The sequence below is a fragment of the Protopterus annectens genome, chromosome 14.part0 (assembly GCF_019279795.1).
Source record: "Protopterus annectens isolate FY-2018-M chromosome 14.part0, PAN1.0, whole genome shotgun sequence".
Lineage (NCBI taxonomy): Eukaryota > Metazoa > Chordata > Ceratodontiformes > Protopteridae > Protopterus > Protopterus annectens.
In genome coordinates, this window is record NC_056748.1 from 1,146,057,210 (window position 1) to 1,146,078,891 (window position 21,682).

General features: G+C 39.7%; 1 protein-coding gene across 1 annotated transcript in view; it reads right to left on the minus strand.

The window, feature by feature from the left end:
• CDH23 (cadherin related 23) overlaps positions 1-21,682 on the minus strand; it is a 2,508,764-nt gene that overhangs the window by 1,854,167 nt on the left and 632,915 nt on the right. Inside the window, exon 10 of the mRNA XM_044056944.1 lies at positions 10,268-10,403. Coding sequence (XP_043912879.1) covers positions 10,268-10,403 — 136 coding nt within the window. The remainder of the gene's footprint in view (positions 1-10,267; positions 10,404-21,682) is intronic.

Genomic DNA, 21,682 nt, shown 5'->3' on the forward strand with positions numbered 1-21,682 from the left:
GTGGAGGCCACCGAAGCGGACCTAGAGAGCCGCCTCGGGGACTTCGCTGAAGGGCTAGCCTCCTCCTCCTCAGGCCCAGGAGAGAACCGAGGGGAGTGGGGCCGAGGAGGAGGAAAGCTAGAAGGCACAGGGGAGGCCCGCTTAGACGGAGGAGCCGAACTGGAGGTTTCGGCTCTCCGTTTGTGGTGCCTCTCCCTGTGCCTCTCCTTCTTTTCTCTCTCCCTAGAAGACTCTCTCTCTCTCCTCCGGCATCTTAGAGGGAGGTTGAGTCCCAGCCGGAGGAGGAGAGCTCACAGCAACAGCTTGCTGAGTAGAAGGGGCAGAAGCCGAAGCGGTATCTGGGGGGAGAAGTCCCGCCGGCACCAGCTTCGACCTCCGCTCCCTCAAAGCTCGGGGGTTGAACCCTGCACAAATGGTACAACCAGATGACAGGTGTTCAACCCCCAAGCATTCTTGCAGTGTGGCCATCCGCTGGGGACAGCTTATGGCCACACTCGGTACATTTAGAGAATACAGCCTTATGGGCTTCGGACATGATAAGCCCCAAAAGGCCTAAAACAACACACACACACAAACTACGCAAAAACCCGTGAAAAGTTAAAAATAAAGAGAGAGGAAAGCCTACACACTCAACACTAAATAATTAAGAGAAAAAAAGTTGAGATTTTTTAAACTTTTTCTGGCAGAAATAACTTATCTGCACCAAAAAACGCCAGGAGCTCAAGAATCCGTCGCAACTTGAAAGCGGCAAACGAAATCTGAGGTCAGTCAGGGCTTGGCAAGGGGTTATGGGTAAGAGGGAGGAGATAGGAGCTCGGAGCCTAAGCTTTTGAAATGCCGGCTCGGATCCGAGGTCGGATCCGATACCCACAGGTTGCAGACAAATGAAGTCTGCCTACTTCAGATACAAGGTTTCCCTCATTTCTGTATTGGTTTACTATGTTGGTGAAGTTGAGGAGGGCAGTAGTAGTACTGCGGCTGGGCCTGAGGAGGGCAGTAGTAGTACTGTGGTTGGCCTGAGGAGGGCAGTAGTAGTAGTACTGTGGTTGGGCCTGAGGAGGGCAGTAGTACTACTGTGGTTGGGCCTGAGGAGGGCAGTAGTAGTACTGCGGCTGGGCCTGAAATCGTTGGAAAGGAGGTTGTGTTTGGTTATATGTTTCATAAGCTGAGACTGAATACATTTCTTGAGGATTTTAGAGAGGGGTGATAGGACAGCAATTGGTCTACAGTGTAACTCTGTTGAAGTACTGCCTTTGTGAAGGGCTATAATAATGTATTTTTTTCCAGATGGATGGGACATAGTTTTTAGTTTCTGACCAGTTTGATTGGAATGGAGACAGGGAAGGCTAGTGCTTTTGTCCTTATTTTGAGGAATTCAATGGGAAGTTTACTGGCAGCTGAGGTTGCTGCTTTTAACTCTACTAGTATTTTTTTTATGGTTGATGTTGGCATGGGTTGAAAACTAAAGACATTGTGCTGCTTTTGAGAACAGATGGAAGTTGGAGAGGAGAAGTGCGGTGGTCACTGATTAGTGACAGAACTGAATGGAGGTACACAGCCAGGGGGTAATGCAGGGTATAGCGGTATGCCCAGGGTGTAATACAGGGTATAGCATTATGGCCAGGGTGTAATACAGGCTATAGTGGCATGGCTGGGGTGTAATACAGGGTATAGCGGTACGAACAGGGTGTAATACAGGGTATAGCGGTACGGCCAGGGTGTAATACAGGGTATAATGGTATGGCCAAAATGTAATGCAGGGTATAGCGGTACGGCCAGGGTGTAATACAGGGTTTAGCGGCATGGCCGGGGTGTAATACAGGGTATAGCGGCATGGCCGGGGTGTAATACAGGGTATAGTGGCATGGCCGAGGTGTAATACAGGGTATAGTGGCATGGCCAGGGTGTAATACAGGGTATAGTGGCATGGCCGGGGTGTAATACAGGGTATAGCGGCATGGTCGGGGTGTAATACAGGGTATAGTGGTAGAGCTAGGGTGTAATGCAGGGTATAGCGGTATGGCCAAGGTGTAATGCAGGGTATATTGGTAAGGCCAGGGTGTAATACAGCGTATAGCGATATGGCCAGGGTGTAATACAGGGTACTGCTGTATTGCCAGGGTGTAATACAGGATATAGTGGTATGGCCAGGGTGTAATACAGGGTATAGCGGTACAACTGGGGTATAATACAGGGTATAGCGGTATGACTGGGGTGTAATACAGGGTATAGTGGTACAGTTGGGGTGTAATACAGGGTATAGTGGTATGGCTGGGGTGTAATACAAGGTATAGTGGTACGGCTGGGGTGTAATACAAGGTATAGTGGTACGGCCGGGGTGTAATACAGGGTATAGAGGTACGGCTGGGGTGTAATACAGGGTATAGCGGTATGGCTAGGGTGTAACACAGGGTACAGTGTTATGGCTGGGGTGTAATACAGGGTATAGCAGAATGGCTGGGGTGTAATACAGGGTATAGCGGAATGGCTGGGGTGTAATACAGGGTATAGCAGTACAGCTGGGGTGTAATATAGGGTATAGCGGTACGGCTGGGGTGTAATACAGGGTACAGTGGTATGGCTGGGGTGTAATACAGGGTACAGTGGTATGGCTGGGGTGTAATACAGGGTATAGCGGAATGGCAGGGGTGTAATACAGGGTATAGCGGTACGGCTGGGGTGTAATAGTTTATTAAAAATGTGTACTGATGAGAAGGATAGTAGTCCAAATCAGTGGCTGATAGTAGTAATATGAATATCTAAAAAAGTGCTTTTGTGATAGTGGTGTGCACGCGCGTGTGTGGATGATATATGTATATTTATATATAAATATCTATATATATATTATAATCTACAAGTGAATGGATCAATAAAGGGTGCTGGTAAGCAGGAATATGTATGGAAAAAGGTGGGTTGAGAATGTCTGTAAATAATGTTTTAAGTCTGTGGAATAGGCTGCAGTAGGAACTGACAGAAGACAGAAAATGGAAGAGGATTTTTAATGTGTGTGTCTTTAAGGGGTGGGTAATATGTAATAAACTGTAGGGGAAACAAATGTAAGGGTCCAGGATGTAGCTGGGGAATTAGAGGTGGGAAGGGAGTGGAGCAGCGATAAACAATCACAGTAGCAGGAGACCATCAGTCTATGCAGGAAATGTTAGTATACGTAATGGTAAAGAGAACCTGTTAAAAATCATATACATTTCTAATTATGGACTAAAAATGCTTAGTTAGTAGTTGGGGACGTGCAAACTCATTCCTAGCCCTAATCAAATTAGCTTAAAAATAGATAACTATTAAAGTGGGGGTGTGGGGAGGCAGTTACAGATATTTTGATAGCCTGAAATGATCCAGTTACTTTTACAAACAATTGTCTGATAAAAAATACAAGCATTGCTAACAAGGAATTTAGCAGGGACTGCTAGCTCAGTTACCAAAACTTAATAAAGACATACAGCAGAGTTACTTGCATTTAACTTTACATACCTTTTGCAAGTTGAAAAAGGAAGTTGAATGTTGTATGGGGGTTGAGGGGGGATCAGTGGTAGATATGCAATGCACTGTCATTTGTAAAAGAGAATACAAACTGTAGCTTAAAGTAACGTTTTGCAAGTTGAAAAAGGAAAGTAGAATATGCTGTACTCAGGAAGGGGCGAGTGGCCACTGTTAGAAGAGTACAGAAGAGGCAACAGATCAACAAAAATACTTGCTAAAAGCAATGTGCAATATTAGAACAGACCAGGATCTAGCATACACCATTGCAAATAAACTAAAGATATCATTAAAGGCAGAAAAAAATTAGAAAATATGTAGATAAATATAAAGGAAAAATACAAAATAAGCAATACATTGAGGTCCCAAAAAAGTTTTTAGAGAATTCGGAAACAAAGCAAAAGGAACAGAATCACTACTAAAAAAAGAACTCGACACATTATGGCGAAATGCCTAAGACACTGTGGAACATAACAACGATGCTGAACAGATAGATGTAAAAGCAACAGTAAGAAGTTCAAATGCACAAGATATAAAATGGGATAAAATAACAGCCAGAGAAACTGGAACAAAATTAAGAAAAGCTCCTAAATGGAAAACCCCTGCCCTAGATGCAGCACCTAACTTCTGGATAAAAGTATTAACATCTTTACACCAAGATTTAGCCCTCAGTAATAACTACTTATATGCACACCCTAAACAGACACCAACTTGATTAACAACAGGAAAAATTATACTCTTCCTTCAGAGGGAATTTGCAAGATACCCTAAAACCTACAAACCAATAACTTGCCTTCCTATGATATATAAACTGGGATCCTATTACGTTATTAAACTTCAACAAGTTCGAACCCTATATGGCCGAAACCATATAGTCGAACTTGTTGATGTTCGAATACATAAAAAGAAAAATAAAGGATGCAACAGTAAACTAACTGTTGCAAGCTGGGGGGGGCAAGCCCCCCTGCACTCCCCACACCCCCCCACTCTTTAAATATACCAACTCCAAGACCGCACTATAGTGCGGAAAGTGAATATTTCCCTTTACTGCACTATAGTGTGATCTCGCAGTTGGTATATTTAAACAGCGGCGGATTTGGGGGGTGTAGGAGGGCTTGCCCCCTGGCTTGCAACAATTACTGTTGCATCTTTTTTTTTTTTTTTACCTTGTTTGAAGTTTTGAAACTTCTAAAAGACAAATTCGATATTATTGTGTTCGCAGTTTCAAAACTTTGATCACGTACTAGGAACCCGTATAAACTATATATTGGAATTAATGCTCACAGAGTTTATAGTAATTTACAAGAAAAGTCAATCATGGCACTAGAACAAAGGGTAACGAAAGAAAGTCATAGGGAACAAAGGATCATTTCTTATTAAATAAAGTCATAATGAAGAATTGTAGAAAGAAGAATCTAGGTACAGAATGGATAGATTACAAAAAAGCATTTAACAGTATCCCACATTCATGGATAAAGGAGCGCTTACTGATGTACAAGATACATTCTACATTGATCAATTACATTACAGTGACCATGAAACAGTGGCAAACCACTTTGCAGCTAAGCCGTGATAAAAGGACAAATTATTATCCCCGGGATAAAAATGTAAAGGAGAATATTCCATGGTGACTCTGTCTCTGCTTGTCTTCTGTCTTGCCCTTAACACATTAAGCTGTTTACTTAACAGTTTAGATCATGGTTACAATTTGGTTCCCAGACAACAATGAAGTGTGAAGACCTCTTATCTTCTTTTTGTGGATAATTTAAAACTGTACAGTTCATCAGATGAGGAGCTAAAAGCACGACTGCAAGTGGTCAAAACTTTCACAGATAATATAAGAATACCATTTAGTCTTGATAAATATGTAAAAGCAGGACTGAGAAAACCATCAGCCTGGGATAGGAATGTGATATAAAGGAACTTGAGCAGGAGGGAGTGTATAGATATTTGGGAATTGATGAAGGGTCAACAAAAACCATGAACAAATGCAACAAAAGTCAGTAAGGAATATTTTAGAAGACTACAATTAATACTGAAAACAGCCCTGACATCTAGAAAAAAAGTCCAAGCTATAAACCAATTTGCTCTGCCTGTTCTAAATTACAGTTTTGGAGTGACTGACTGCCCCCAAAAGGTATTGGCTCAGATGGACTGGAAAACAAGAAAAATGCTTCATGCATGTCAAATGATATATAAAAATCAGTGTATACCAAGATACTCATTCTGAAGGAGGTATGGGCCCCCTTGAAAGTGATTACATGTACAGATCTGTAATTACAGGACTGCATACATATCTGCTGACATCACCAAATGCAAGCACAGTGAAAGTTTAGAAACATAGAGTGAACAAATCTAAGATGCCTTGCCTGCTTAGTTTAGCAGAAGCATACCACTATCAAGTGGGGATGCAGACCATACTGGATGTAGACAAAAATCAGGCAAGCACCTGAATGTGCCCAAAAAAAAAACAAAAAAAAACAAAACAAAAAGACTACAAGGAAAAGGATCTGATGAGAAGGCAAGAAATGTGGAAAAGGCATAAATATAGTTGAAAGTACAGAAAACTCCTGGAACAACCTCATGCCAGTCAGAATCTGACACAGGAATGGTTAAGGAGGGGTGAATTTAAATCCCCTCCTCTACTATTTATCTTCCCCTCTTTACAATCTGTCCCCTCTCTACTCTCTACCTACCCCCTTTTCCTTATCCTCTATTTGTTCCACAGGTTAGTCTATATCATAATCATTTCACTTCTGATGTGTTACAAATTATTTCCGAAACATCTGCATGAAACTGTCACTAGTGACTATATACAGGATGAAACTTCCTGTACTAACTACTTATACTGTATCATATCACTGTTACTGTGTATCACATCACTGTTATTAGTGACTATATACAGGATGAAACTTCCTGTGCTAACTACTTATGCTGTATCGTATCACTGTTACTGTGTATCGTATCACTGTTACTGTGTATCACATCACTGTTACTAGTGACTATGTACAGGATGAAACTTCCTGTGCTAACTACTTATACTTTATCGTATCACTGTTACTGTGTATCATATCACTGTTACTGTGTATCACATCACTGTTACTAGTGACTATGTACAGGATGAAACTTCCTGTACTAACTACTTATACTGTATTGTATCACTGTTACTGTGTATCATATCACTGTTACTAGTGACTATGTACAGGATGAAACTTCCTGTGCTAACTACTTATGCTGTATCGTATCACTGTTACTGTGTATCGTATCACTGTTACTGTGTATCACATCACTGTTACTAGTGACTATGTACAGGATGAAACTTCCTGTGCTAATTACTTATACTTTATCGTATCACTGTTACTGTGTATCATATAACTGTTACTGTGTATCATATCACTGTTACTGTGTATCACATCACTGTTACTAGTCACTATGTACAGGATGAAACTTCCTGTGCTAACTACTTATACTGTATCGTATCACTGTTACTGTGTATCATATCACTGTTAGTGTGTATCACATCACTGTTACTAGTGACTATGTACAGGATGAAACTTCCTGTGCTAACTACTTATACTGTATCGTATCACTGTTACTGTGTATCATATAACTGTTACTGTGTATCATATCACTGTTACTAGTGACTATGTACAGGATGAAACTTCCTGTGCTAACTACTTATACTGTATCGTATCACTGTTACTGTGTATCATATCACTGTTACTAGTGACTATGTACAGGATGAAACTTCCTGTGCTAACTACTTATGCTGTATCGTATCACTGTTACTGTGTATCGTATCACTGTTACTGTTTATCACATCACTGTTACTAGTGACTATGTACAGGATGAAACTTCCTGTGCTAACTACTTATACTTTATCGTATCACTGTTACTGTGTATCATATAACTGTTACTGTGTATCATATCACTGTTACTGTGTATCACATCACTGTTACTAGTCACTATGTACAGGATGAAACTTCCTGTGCTAACTACTTATACTGTATCGTATCACTGTTACTGTGTATCATATCACTGTTACTGTGTATCACATCACTGTTACTAGTGACTATGTACAGGATGAAACTTCCTGTGCTAACTACTTATACTGTATCGTATCACTGTTACTGTGTATCATATAACTGTTACTGTGTATCACATCACTGTTACTAGTGACTATGTACAGGATGAAACTTCCTGTGCTAACTACTTATACTGTATCGTATCACTGTTACTGTGTATCATATCACTGTTACTGTGTATCACATCACTGTTACTAGTCACTATGTACAGGATGAAACTTCCTGTGCTAACTACTTATACTGTATCGTATCACTGTTACTGTGTATCACATCACTGTTACTGTGTATCACATCACTGTTACTAGTGACTATGTACAGGATGAAACTTCCTGTGCTAACTACTTATACTGTATCGTATCACTGTTACTGTGTATCATATAACTGTTACTGTGCATCACATCACTGTTACTAGTGACTATGTACAGGATGAAACTTCCTGTGCTAACTACTTATACTGTATCGTATCACTGTTACTGTGTATCATATCACTGTTACTGTGTATCACATCACTGTTACTAGTCACTATGTACAGGATGAAACTTCCTGTGCTCAATACTTATGCTGTATCGTATCACTGTTACTGTGTATCATATCACTGTTACTGTGCATCACATCACTGTTACTAGTGACTATGTACAGGATGAAACTTCCTGTACTAACTACTTATACTGTATCGTATCACTGTTACTGTGCATCACATCACTATTACTAGTGACTATGTACAGGATGAAACTTCCTGTGCTAACTACTTATACTGTATCATATCATTGTGACTGGACTATGTAAAAAAAAAAAACCTTTTCTCTAAGATGATGCCTATACTTTAATTATGTATGGGATGCCAATACGTTTGTTTACTGTTTTATAGTTTGGTATTATTTCTTACTCTGACTATGTAGGGAGTGTAACTGTATGAGATTACTGTTTTACTGTACTGTGATTACTTTTATAATTAACTGTAGATTATGTACCATTTGGAGCTTTTCTCCTCAGGTATCTGCTGAAAAAGGGCATCTGCCCAGACAGACTTACCCAGTTAACAAATGTCAAATAAAAAAAGATGAAAAGTTAATTTTAGGGGCTCAGGATAGTGGATTACATACACATTGGTTTACAAAGTCAATTTAACATTTGGGAGAAACAGATGAATGCAGGTTCTGTAAACCAGAACTGGTAACAGTCACACATCTTTGTTGCTGGCTATCATAGCCTAATGGCAGAGGGCCTGTATAGTGAAAGGCATAATAATGCGGATAGACTCTGTTGCATTGGGGATTGTGCAAAATTTACAATACTGAAGTAGCTGAGAAGCATTGGAAACATGAGGCACAAAGCATTATAGAGAATGGTGAAGTTTATATTACATGGGATTACCCATGACCAAACAGTTCAAAATAAAGGTGTGAGAAAACCAGATATAGTAGTCCATAAAAGGAAGGCAAAAGTAGCACTGAATATTGAAATTGTTACACCCAGTGATTACAGTGTGTTATGTAGAGAGAGAGACAAAGTCATAAAGTATCAGTATTTGCAGGCAGAAAGAAGGGCAATTTGGAAGAAGGATACCCAGACAGTTCCGATAATAGTAGGAGCAACGAGTCTTATAAAAAATAATTTACAGCCTTAGTTAGTTATGCTACTGATATTTGTGACTCCTTATGAATTGCAGGAGGAGTCAGTCCTGGACTCTGTGAAGAGCACTTCTGTCTGACGTCAAAGATTGAAACAATACTAATTTCATGAACTTTAATCATACCTTGACTTGGGAATGGGGTCCATTCCTGTCATGGTATTAGAAACCCAAAACCTCTGGAGAAATTAGAGACAGAAAGAGAAATACACACACATGCTCACACACACACAATTATATTAGAAATGGTAGAAAAGCTGTAAGGGTGAACACCTCAATAACAACAACAACAAAAAAGAGAGGGTGAGAGAACAGTCGTAACGCTGAGTGTACTAAAAACATATACATGGTATTACATAAACGTTTGCGTGTCAAAGGAAAATAAAAAAAACACCAAAACTAAACCATCCACAAAAGGAAAACAAATACTTTAATTTTGCAATTGGCCAACTTAAAAAAATATATATAAAAATAGAACAGTAGCATTGCTAATGAAAAGGGTTTCTACTAAGGTAATTTACAGGCTTAGGGGCAGCAGTAGCAGAGTTAGTGTTAAGAGTTAGATGGATGAGTGCGTACAATTTAATTAGAAACCTTATGAATTATTGCGTGCTAACTCATCCTAGATTTTAAATGATCTTTCATACTCCGTGTTTTCCCCAAAGTTACACAACATGTAATATGATGATATTAGCTAGAGTAGGGGGGGTAGGGATAACACTACATTGCTCCCCCCCCAAAGATGGCCAGTCCCACCTTTCCTATCTTTTTACAATGATCAATACTGAAGGGTACGGGAAGGTTCCACTAACTGTGTTCTGATTTTCTCTTTTTTTAAATTTTTCTAACAATGTATTTAAATATCGCTGTTATGAAGAAAAATAAATTCAATGTCTGGTTTAACATTACAATATCTTTAACAGTACCTTCCCAAAACTAAATGGGAAAGTGAACTGTCAAACTATAACATGTGAAATAATCTTTAAAAAAAACCATGTCCGATACTTTAATTGACAGGAAAGAGTACACAACAAATACTTTATAAATGCAAAGTTCTTACCTGTATCTTTATCAGTTGCACGCACTACAGTAACAGAGGTTCCAATCCCTGCAGTCTCTCGAAGATCTAGGCGGTTATACTGCTGCTGGGTGAATACTGGGGTCTCGTCATTCACATCTTCAACATATACGATCACCTACCGAATGATAGCGAAAGGAATTCTTAAGATATTAGTGAAAACATTTCACTTACAATGCTAAAATCACTAATTTATCATATTTTTCAAAAGTAGATACAAGGCCCTACACCTTGCACGTTACCTCACAAAGCCTTTTGCAACACACATTTTGAGCCAGGCACCATTTGTGTTACTGTAGAAAAGGAGTTAATAAACATAACATCAATGAAAGAATAGAGTTGTATTTGTAGATGTGTGCCCTAAAAGACAGCTGCTCAATTACAATGTCAATAAATATGGCATAGAAGTACATAATTAATGGGGGAAAATAGATGAAATAAAATACAAAAACAGCATAAAGTAGGCCTTTCTCAAAATATTTTTATAACAGTCGTAGATCAGGGTATCACAAAATTGATCAGCTGAAGAAAACAGGAAGAGAAACCAGAAAATCACTGTCCTAAAAGTAATGCAGAATGCTGTCTGGATCTATTGAAACCATGTATGGATTCCTATCACGTAGTCGAACTTTTACAAGTTATGGTCGAGACCATAAGTTCGAATTTGTAAAAGTTTGAGCGTTTGAATGGAAATCTCCATAAGCGGAGGTTTCCATTTTGTTGAATGGGGTGTGATCTTGGAGATGGTATATTTAAGTAGCAGGGGTGTGGGGGTGCAGGGGGGCTTAAAACAGTTTATTTTGTTTTTCGTTTTTTTTTTTTTATCCATAGTTGAAATTTTGTAACTTCGAACATAATGGTTCGAACATTACATGTTCGTAGTTATAAGACTCTGACTATGTGATATAGACCCTCCATGTACGTGTGGAAGCAGATGACTAGCTGAACCACAGGAAAACTGCTTTAATGTTAAGATCTAGCTGTACAAGTTAGTTGCGCTGTTTCATCATTTATAATAGTAAAATCACTGAACAGACACTACTAAGAATTCTTAGCCAATTATCTCACTGTAGAATTTTGTATTTTATGCAGATAGTCCAAGGGAGGTCACCATAATGGTTAAGATATTTGCCTTGCAGACAGAAGGTGCAGGATTTGATTTTCACATGGGTTAATTGGCTGGGCTTAAAATGGCACAAGAGCAGTTAGCCTAGTGTTAATTTAGGAACGTGTTTTGGGTGGGAGGTTGGCATAATGATTAAGTTGGTTACCTTACAGACACAAGGTTTGAGGTTTGATTCTCACATGGGGTAATTGGCTAAGCTTAAAGTGGCCCACAATGATGGCTAGCCTACTATTAATATATGTACCTGTGAGCCTTTAAGTTCTTCTCTAGAGGCCAAATTAAAATTCAGGAGTATACCAGTGTATGGGTGCAAAAGCGATGAAGAAAGGGAATCCCAGATCTGAGCAATACTCTGTACACAAAAGTATCATTTCTTGACTTACAGCAAAATAAGCAAAATAGTTATACTGTTATATAAACAAAAGCAACTCAGTGGTCTGTTGTACAGAAAAGTTGACTTTGTTAGCCAGTATTTGCATTTGGATTCCCTATAAGTAAATGCTTTCAGACATTTCTTAAAAATTTGTAGCGTATTATTAAGTTTCATTTCATTTGGGAGGTGGTTCCAAAGATTAGGACCTATTTTGGAAAAAAACTTTTTCACCAATTGTTTGAATTTTGTATTACAATGTCATCTTGGCTTCTTCTAAGTGAGTATTCTGATTGGGGGGGGGGTCTTTTCAGTTCCGGGCAGCCCAGAAAGAGAATTCATTTAATTTATTTTATTTTTATTCTGAATTTGTTAACTGGGGTAGAGGACTGATCCCATTGGACCTATTTCAGACACAGCCCAGGGTAAACACAACATATATATATATATATACATTATATACCAAGTAAATATAACTGGCTTGATGGTGTAAAGGTAATAAATACAGGTCAATATATATTTAGTAACTGACTGAACACAATGCATTATATTCAAAGTGGATATCAAAGTTGACACACCTGAAGAAAAACAAAGAAAAGTAGGAGCATATGGGTATGTAGAATTTTAAATATTAGTGTATCTAACAGGAGTGTGGCCCTGTAATGTATTGGGAACCTGAGTTAGTTCAGCAAGTCACAATGTAGTGCATGCTGGCTGAACAAGAGAGCAAACCTACATATTTTAAATTCAGTTGTCTGTAGTTTTTGGCAGCTGTAGGCTGAGTGCATGCATGGTAAAGGTATGTCATATTCCAGATGAGGAATTAAAGCATTTCTGCCTATGGCTTGTGATAGTCTGGTGAGAGCAGGTGGAAGTATGACAGTGCAGTTTCAATTGGTGGAGAACTTTGGAGGTTATGTTATCAATATAGGTAAAATGTTAAGAAGTGGGCCTAAGGAATGGCCAAGCTATTTTTGCTCCTTAACATTTGGAATGGCATTACCATTAATGTACAGAATCAGCATGTTGAGTAGAGAAGACAACATCTTTTGCACTTGAGGACATAATCTCTCAACCTCTTAACAAATTCTGGACAAAGTCTAAAATAATGCAGAGGGTCAACAACCCAAAAATAAGGACATATTATATACTGCTCTTATAAACTTCCAAAGTTGATAGACTAACAGGTTTCATGTTAGAATGCATTTCTGACATATATGAGGTCGGAAACTCAAAAGTATGTCATTAATGACTTCAATCCACTGTAATTTGCCAGAAAACCACAAATTTTATGGGGACCAAATCAAAAATATTATATAAAAATTTGGGCATTCTGTGAAAATCTGGACAGTTGAGAGTTATGTTTGGGAATAGGTTCATAGGTAGGTACTAGGCTATCTGCCCGAAGGCATTTATAAGCCTAGCCAGAATGTGTTGGCTTTCGCCGCCCCCTTAGATTAGTTCCCTATGCCTCTGTCCAGCAGAGCCATTGATGTGATCCCTGGGGTAAACTTTCTGTTTCCCATCCACTCGTCAAGGTTTCTCTTGAAGAGGGTTAGCGAGGAGCTCTGCCTAATGTAGGTTGGAGTCTTGTTCCAGAGCATGGGAATTTTCTGGGATAGGAATCTATCCCTCCAGCACGTCCTATTTATTGTTGGGGTGAGGTTTAGATCCCTGGAGCGTGTGGCTCGAGGGGATATGGTTTTCTTTAGGTGGAGCACATCCATCAATTCTGGGTTGGACATGGCCTTGTATGTCAGGCAGAGATCACCTCTGAGTAGGCGATATGCAACCAAGTACAGCTGGAGTTTCTTCAGTCGAGCTGCATAGGGCATCTGCTTGAGGCCAGTGGCCCTCTTGGTGAGGTACTTCTGTGGTCTTTCCAGTTGTTGCAGGTGTCTTTTAAGGTAACCCCAAATGGGCCAGTGTACTCTATGATGGGTCTGATGATTGATGCATAGAGGGGCCCCAATGACCTCTTTCAATCTGGATGCAAACCCTTTTGTGATTAGGTGGGCCACATAAAAGGATTTTCTAACCACACTGTCAATGTGATTATCAAAGGAGAGTTTACTATATACATGGGTCCCCAGATCCCTTATTACGTCTTCCATATTTAGGGGGCTACCACCTATGTGATAGTTTGTGGGTACTTTGTTTTTTTCAAAGGGGATGACTATGCACTTTTTGGCATTTAGCTTGAGGCCATGGTTTTGACACCAGGTATCTGTCTCAGTGAGACCCTTTTGGAGGGTGTCTGTGTCAGCCGGAGAATCAATTATAGCCCCTAATTTGCAGTTGTCTGTGAACTTGGTCAGCCATAGTCCTCCTGTGCTTGCCTGTACCTCTGAGAAGTATATGCCGAACAGGAGGGGTCCTAGGACTGAGCCCTGGGGAACGCCACTTATAACCGGTTTAGAGTCAGACCTAGCTCCCACAGCTCTTACCATGTGGGTTCTGTCCATGAGCCAGTTGGCAACCCATCTCATGATGTAGGGGTTTATGTTCAGGCTGGTGAGCTTGTCTATAATACCTGAGTGGGGAATGGTGTCGAAGGCCTTTGCAAGGTCTAGGTAGGCTGTGTGGACCACCTTTCCCTCGACTATAGCCTTGGTAACTGTCTCAAAGAAGTCCACCAGGTTTAGGAGGCATGATCTGCCCTTAACAAAGCCGAACTGGGTAGGGTCCAGTGTTTGGAGGTTTCCAATGTCTCTGTTAATGAGATCCATGATGATGCGCTCCATAGCTTTGCAGACCAAGCTAGTCAGGCTTATAGAGCGATAGTTCCTGGGGTCCGTTGTGGCTCCACCTTTGTGCAGTGGAATAACTGTTGCTGTGCACCACTCTGTGGGCACGTAGCCTGTGGAGAGGCTGAGTTTAAAAAGTGTGTTTAGGTGAGGAATAAGTTAATCTTTGAGCTTACGTAGGACGTAGCCTGGGACACTATCCGGTCCCATTGATGCTGTGTTTTTGGCTTTGGAGAGGGCTGTTTTAAATAATATAAGAATAGTTTTAGTTGACTTATCTAATCATCTGTTTGTATGAGGCACTTGCAGAGACCAGTTAACTTTGTTTATTGGGTAGTTTGTAGGGAATAATGTTTGATGGATTCCAACATTAGAATATCAGCTGTGTACATTATGGTATTTTGTTGTGTGTTGCAAATTAAAGCCAGGTAATTCTGTACCAGACACTACACTGCAGAATCCTTTATTAGACAAAGAAACATCCAGGGTGATATTTAAAAACAGTGAAAATAGTAAAGGGCCTAAAACAGAACCACTGGAGAACACCAGTGTGTTTAGTATGGAAGAGAACAGGGCCTAAAACAGAACCACTGGAGAATACCAGTGTGTTAAGTATGGAAGAGAACAGGGCCTAAAACAGAACCACTGGAGAACACCAGTGTGTTAAGTATGGAAGAGAACAGGGCCTAAAACAGAACCACTGGAGAACACCAGTGTGTTAAATATGGAAGAGAACAGGGCCTAAAACAGAACCACTGGAGAACACCAGTGTGTTAAGTATGGAAGAGAACAGGGCCTAAAACAGAACCACTGGAGAACACCAGTGTGTTAAGTATGGAAGAGAACAGGGCCTAAAACAGAACCACTGGAGAACACCAGTGTGTTATGTATGGAAGAGAACAGGGCCTAAAACAGAACCACTGGAGAACACCACTGTGTTTAGTATGGAAGAGAACAGGGCCTAAAACAGAACCACTGGAGAACACCACTGTGTTTAGTATGGAAGAGAACAGGGCCTAAAACAGAACCACTGGAGAACACCAGTGTGTTTAGTATGGAAGAGAACAGGGCCTAAAACAGAACCACTGGAGAACACCAGTGTGTTTAGTATGGAAGAGAACAGGGCCTAAAACAGAACCACTGGAGAACACCAGTGTGTTTAGTATGGAAGAGAACAGGGCCTAAAACAGAACCACTGGAGAACACCAGTGTGTTTAGTATGGAAGAGAACAGGGCCTAAAACAGAACCACTGGAGAACACCAGTGTGTTTAGTATGGAAGAGAACAGGGCCTAAAACAGAACCACTGGAGAACACCAGTGTGTTTAGTATGGAAGAGAACAGGGCCTAAAACAGAATCACTGGAGAACACCAGTGTGTTAAGTATGGAAGAGAACAGGGCCTAAAACAGAATCACTGGAGAACATCAGTGTGTTAAGTATGGAAGAGAACAGGGCCTAAAACAGAACCACTGGAGAACACCAGTGTGTTAAGTATGGAAGAAAACAGGGCCTAAAACAGAACTACTGGAGAACACCAGTGTGTTTAGTATGGAAGAGAACAGGGCATAAAACAGAACCACTGGAGAACACCACTGTGTTTAGTATGGAAGAGAATGTATCCTTATTTTATAGCAGATTTGGAAAAGTTTTATCTTCACAATAATTTAGAAACCAATCTCGGTTTACAACTACGTTTCCTTTCATATTACCATTTTAGGAAAGTCATTGTAAATCCTACATGGAGATCTATTATTGTTTTAAATAATGTGCTTTAAAACCTAACTCCATGGTGTCCATCCCCGAGTCTGATCCAGTTTATCTGAATTTGACTGGTGGCTCAGGCACAGTAGGAGCTAGCCGGAGGAGGGATGGTTAAGACCAGCCTTGACAGCTCACCCACTCCGGTGAGGGTACCTCCACAAGAGTAGTGAAGGGGATGGCAGTGATAACTGATATAATGTGCAGTGATGTGCATGATATGAGTATCTGCATCCATTTAGGGCACACAATTCCTTGGCATGCAGGGCAGTGTATGAAATTCGGTCAGCTGCTCCTCTCCACTTTTTCTTCCTTATGTATCCTTGGTGTGGTCCCAGTCCTTGGGGATACCAGGGACATTAAACATAAAAGTGGTGCAGCCAAGCAGTAGATCAGCTGGACGGCATGTAAGGGGGGGGGTATGAAAAGAATATGCTTTAATAAGTGTCCCCTTATGTTTATGGTACCAATTTATTTTATCTGCTTGCATACCAAACTTTTTTCTTTTTCTATATAATGCTTAGGATTCTTAAGCATTATCATAAAATCAATCTATACATAAACTGTCATTACAGACCTGAATTTCTATAAGTGGATCCCAAGTCTCTAAATAAGCCAAATCATGAGCCCTTCATCAGTTTTTCTGCCTTTTGCTTACACCCATAATCAAAACTTGCTATCACAGCACATGGTGAAGACAAGGTAGCACATTTGAAAATTATAGTTTGCGTGTGTGTCAGTGATATAGGGTTTTTCTCCATTTCTTCAAATATCCCTGAACACCAGTAATCTCCTGCCCAGCGTTATTGCATCCATGTAGGAACAATGGCATAAATGTTTTCACCCTTGCATCTGCTTTTGTGATCTTAAAAAAGCTACTCACTGTCTCTTTGAGTCCTGGCCCCTTCTCCACCCCATTATTCCAGAATCGTAATCATCAAACACTCTTACACAGGATGATTACTTCTCATCAAAAGGCTATGACTCTACACTCACTGTGAAATCTCTACTTACTTCTAATCAAGAAAGCCACTGAAGAGCTCTCAAGTCTTACTGGTGCAAAACTAGAGCTAACAATGGAGAGAATAATGTAGTAGGAAGAAGGTAAGTACTTACAGTCTGTGTCTATAACAGAAGGAAAACATAAGAAAATTACTAATATTCAACTAAAAATCCATCCTTCTGCATCACGCAAAAACAGACCAAGTTTTATTTTTCAGAATATTTGTTTCAATTTAAAATGCATTTCAGTATGTCAGAGGCATATAAGGATAAAACAACTATGAACCAGGTGACCCAGGTTCCACTAGTGGTTTGGGTGCTTGAAGGCACTGGTGGGAGGATTGGATTGCCCATCCTGGGGTATACAGGGTGGGTCCTATCTGGATCAGTCTACCAGTCCTGACATGTTTACTGTTGGAGGATATTGATGATTTCAAAAGGATGTGGTGGGGGGGACAATCCCAGCCAGTGATGGCAGCTCCTCTTGCACTTGTGAAGGAGTGTGCATAACCTGACAAATGTGCACTTGTGAAGGAGTGTGCATAACCTGACAAGTGTGCCCTTGTGAAGGAGTGTGCACAACCTGATAGTTGTACACTTGTGAAGGAGTGTGCAGAACCTGACAAGTGTGCACTTTCTTGTGAAGGAGTGTGCATAACCTGACAAGTGTGCACTTTCTTGCAAAGGAGTGTGCATAACCTGACAAGTGTGCATTTTCTTGTGAAGGAGTGTGCATAACCTGACAAGTGTGCATTTTCTTGTGAAGGAGTGTGCATAACCTGACACGTGTGCACTTTCTTGTGAAGGAGTGTGTATAACCTGACTAGTGTGCACTTTCTTGTGAAGGAGTGTACATAACCTAACAAATGTGCAAGTAGGTTCTGAGATGATAAAGGTGCTCATATCAAAAAGTGAGGGATTAGGCCTCTCATACAAATTCTCAGTGCCAGGATCCCACAAGAGCACCAAAATCCCTGATTTTTGCCTAGGTGATGGCTGCTATGGATAGTTCTTGCCCCTAGGGGGGATCAAAGGGGAATTTTTCACTCCTAAAGAATGAACTGACTCATATCTCACAGGGCAACTTGACTGCTGGAGCCAGACATGGAAAAAAATACACAGGAAAATATAAGAAAAAAGTCCATTTTATCTTGATGAACTCTTAGATGATATGCTAATAAACTGTACTTGACTATGAAGATTTTCAAAAGACACCACAGTCACATGCAAACAATACCTTTTCCTTAAAAAAGCACAAATATGTGAAGTCAAACTTCTAAGAACTACATAGAACAGAAGCTTAGAATTCCCTGCTGCAGTATTATAGAAGAACTATAGTCATTAATTTAATCACCAGTATTATTTTCAGGTAAGAAGTTTTTGTGCGGGCATGTAAATGTGCAAACAAAACATTGTTACAGTCCCAGTGTTGTCACAGAGATGCTTCTATATATCCAGCTTCATCTGAGCAAAAATGGATATAAATCAGCAAAGTTCAAAGCTGGCACACAGATGAATACATATTCAAAATGATGTGCTGCCTGGCAAGAACATTTTGGAGTTAATAATTAAGTGGCATAGCATGGAGTACGAACCTAAAAGCATACTGCTTCTATCTTCTTCCTTGCTAGCAATACATGTTCTTTTTTAAATAGTCAACAACAGTACATTGTCAAAATGATGCATTTCTGTGATATGTTAAAATTCTGTATGTTGCTTCCCCGTGATTATAGACTACAAAGCAAAATGGCATTACTCCAGTCATTTAAATTTGTTTTCTATACCATTTTCTGCAGTTATTATGGCCTTCAGAGGAGGACATCTGCTGGCTCTAATACCTGTATGGTTCACAGCACAGACAGAACAGCACTCCTCAAATAATTGCCACAATGTTGTATACATTGTTTCTCCATTACACAGTGCAACAAGACTATTTTTGTGTGTTTACAAACAAAGCATTTCTAATATCCTGTCCTTTATCATATCACAGTAAGCCTCTCTTTAACAATATGGAGTGTTTAACTGCTCAGAGCACTGCATACAACACAGATTTGAATTCAACAATAAAATGGCATTGAATAGTTCTGTTATGGATAACCCAGCACAGAAAAATATATTTTCAAATAATAAAGATGATGTTGCTCTTAAGTGCTCAGCCATTATACAAGGCATGAAATGACATTTGCATACACTTAAAGTAAAGTTAAATATTCCTCTTGTTTATATGGATAAAGTAAGTTTATTGCCTCCCAACTTTTGATCCTCTCAAATGCAGATTGGTATTGTGTCATATGCACATCACAGCTGTAGGCCATATCAGCTGCATTGCACACAAGGCCATATTAACTGTATTGTGCACAGCTTTCTGTTCAACGATATAATGGCAATATATACTGCACACTACAGCTTTAGTCTGCATTACTTGTATGATTCAGCATTGCAAATTGTTACAAACTGACTTCTTTCCAAACTGCAGTAAGTCGTGGCAATTTTGCTTTCTTTGAGAAATTCTGAAAACAGAGTCAAGATAAATATTTCATACGTGTATCCTGCTGTAAAAGAGAATGTTATTTAATCATGATCCTTTATTGCATGTTTTTTGTTAATATGCTGTGTATGACAAAACAGAAATTGAATGTGTGTGCATTACAGAAATAATATTTCTGAGTGCAAAATGGGTTTTTGAAACAGTGCATTGTTCTTGCACAATCACGCAAGCCAACACAAAAAAAATCCTGTTTTATTCTTATCACTGTTGTCTTTGTATACATCTCTCCTTTGTCTCAAAACCTAGTCAAAATAAACTGCAGCAATAATCAAGCTTGCAAATGCATATATATTTAGTGGGTGATAAGGCTATATGGATATCAAGAAAAACCAGGTACTCGACAAAAAACCAAGAAAATGTAAAGATGAGTACAGTGGATGAAAGAAGTACGCCTTAAAACTTGAATCCACAACGGTTTAATCCACACCACGTACTGACAAAAAAATAAACGCTCTTCACACACACTGCGTTTTCGTCCACTAAAGCTGTTGGACTTCATCAGATTAATACATTTTCATTAATTAATCATGCTTATAAATGTAATTAAAAACTAAATCATCCTATAATCTTAAAGTGCATCTTGTATTATCAAATCAGACAAGGCTTGTCTCATGAATATGAATTTTCTTAAAAAGGCTTTGTTTAATTACCTAACAAAACCCTATACTCTTGTGTATTAAATATTTAAAATTACATACATTCTTTATAAAATATTTGCATATAGATAAATTACAAATTACATCATTCTATTAAATTTTTTATTGTTATAATAAGTGTTAAATATTTATTTTTTGTCAGTACGTGGTGTGGATTAAACCGTTGTGAATTCAAGTTTTAAGGCGTACTTCTTTCATCCGCTATATGGATATCAAATGAAAGACCGTCCCCTCCAAGGGCTCCAAGGTATTTTAATATTCTGCCAACTTTTATATGTTGTCCATGAATAGTACATAAAACAGGTTTTCGGGCTGCCAAATGCCAAAACGCTGCATTTTTTTAACACTGAATGCAATGCCAGTTCTGCTGCATCATTTCTGTCTAATGGTACTCTGTTACGGATACGATTGACAAGTTTGTAGTTATTGACATACGACACAAAAGAAAAAGGTGCAAAAAAACGTGGCCCTAAGACCGAGATTTGTGGGACTCTATTGCTGACGAGGAATTGTGAAGATTGGAGACCCCTAGTCTCGCCTATTGCATATGACCATATAACTGTGGATTTCTCATAGGTGATTGTTATATGTAGTTTTACATAATCAGTGGTACATAACGTTTAATCAGTGAACCTCTCAATCAATTACACTGAGGAGAAAAAGATTTTTTGACATGAAAAATAATTTCCTTATTTAGTAAGGCATCTCTCTTGGGTGGCCACAGTGGTGCAGCGGTTAGTGTTGTCGCCTCACAGCAAGAAGTTTTCCGGTTTGATCCTCAGCTGGGGTGCCTTCTGTGCAGAGCCTGCATGTCCTCCCTGTGGTCATGTGGATTTCCTCTGGGTGCTCCGGTGTCCTCCCACATCCCAAAGGCATGCTGTAGATGGACTGGACACACTAAATTGGCCCCAGGTGTGAGTGCGTGCGTGTGTGTGCCTTCTGTGGAAGGGTGGGTGCCAGGCTGGCAATTTGACACCGTAAACCTCCACTGTCAATCATGAGCAGACAGGTGATCTGCTGTGGTTACCCCTACCCGGGAAAAGCAGAAAGAAGTAGTAGTAAGGCATCTCTCTTCCTAGTAGTTTCAGCAGTTGGTAACTGTGGTCATAAACAGAGGAAATCTGTAACTTTACAAAGGTTTTACAACTGCATGGAAGTTCACTAGCAAGCTAGTATTTTACCAGTGCAT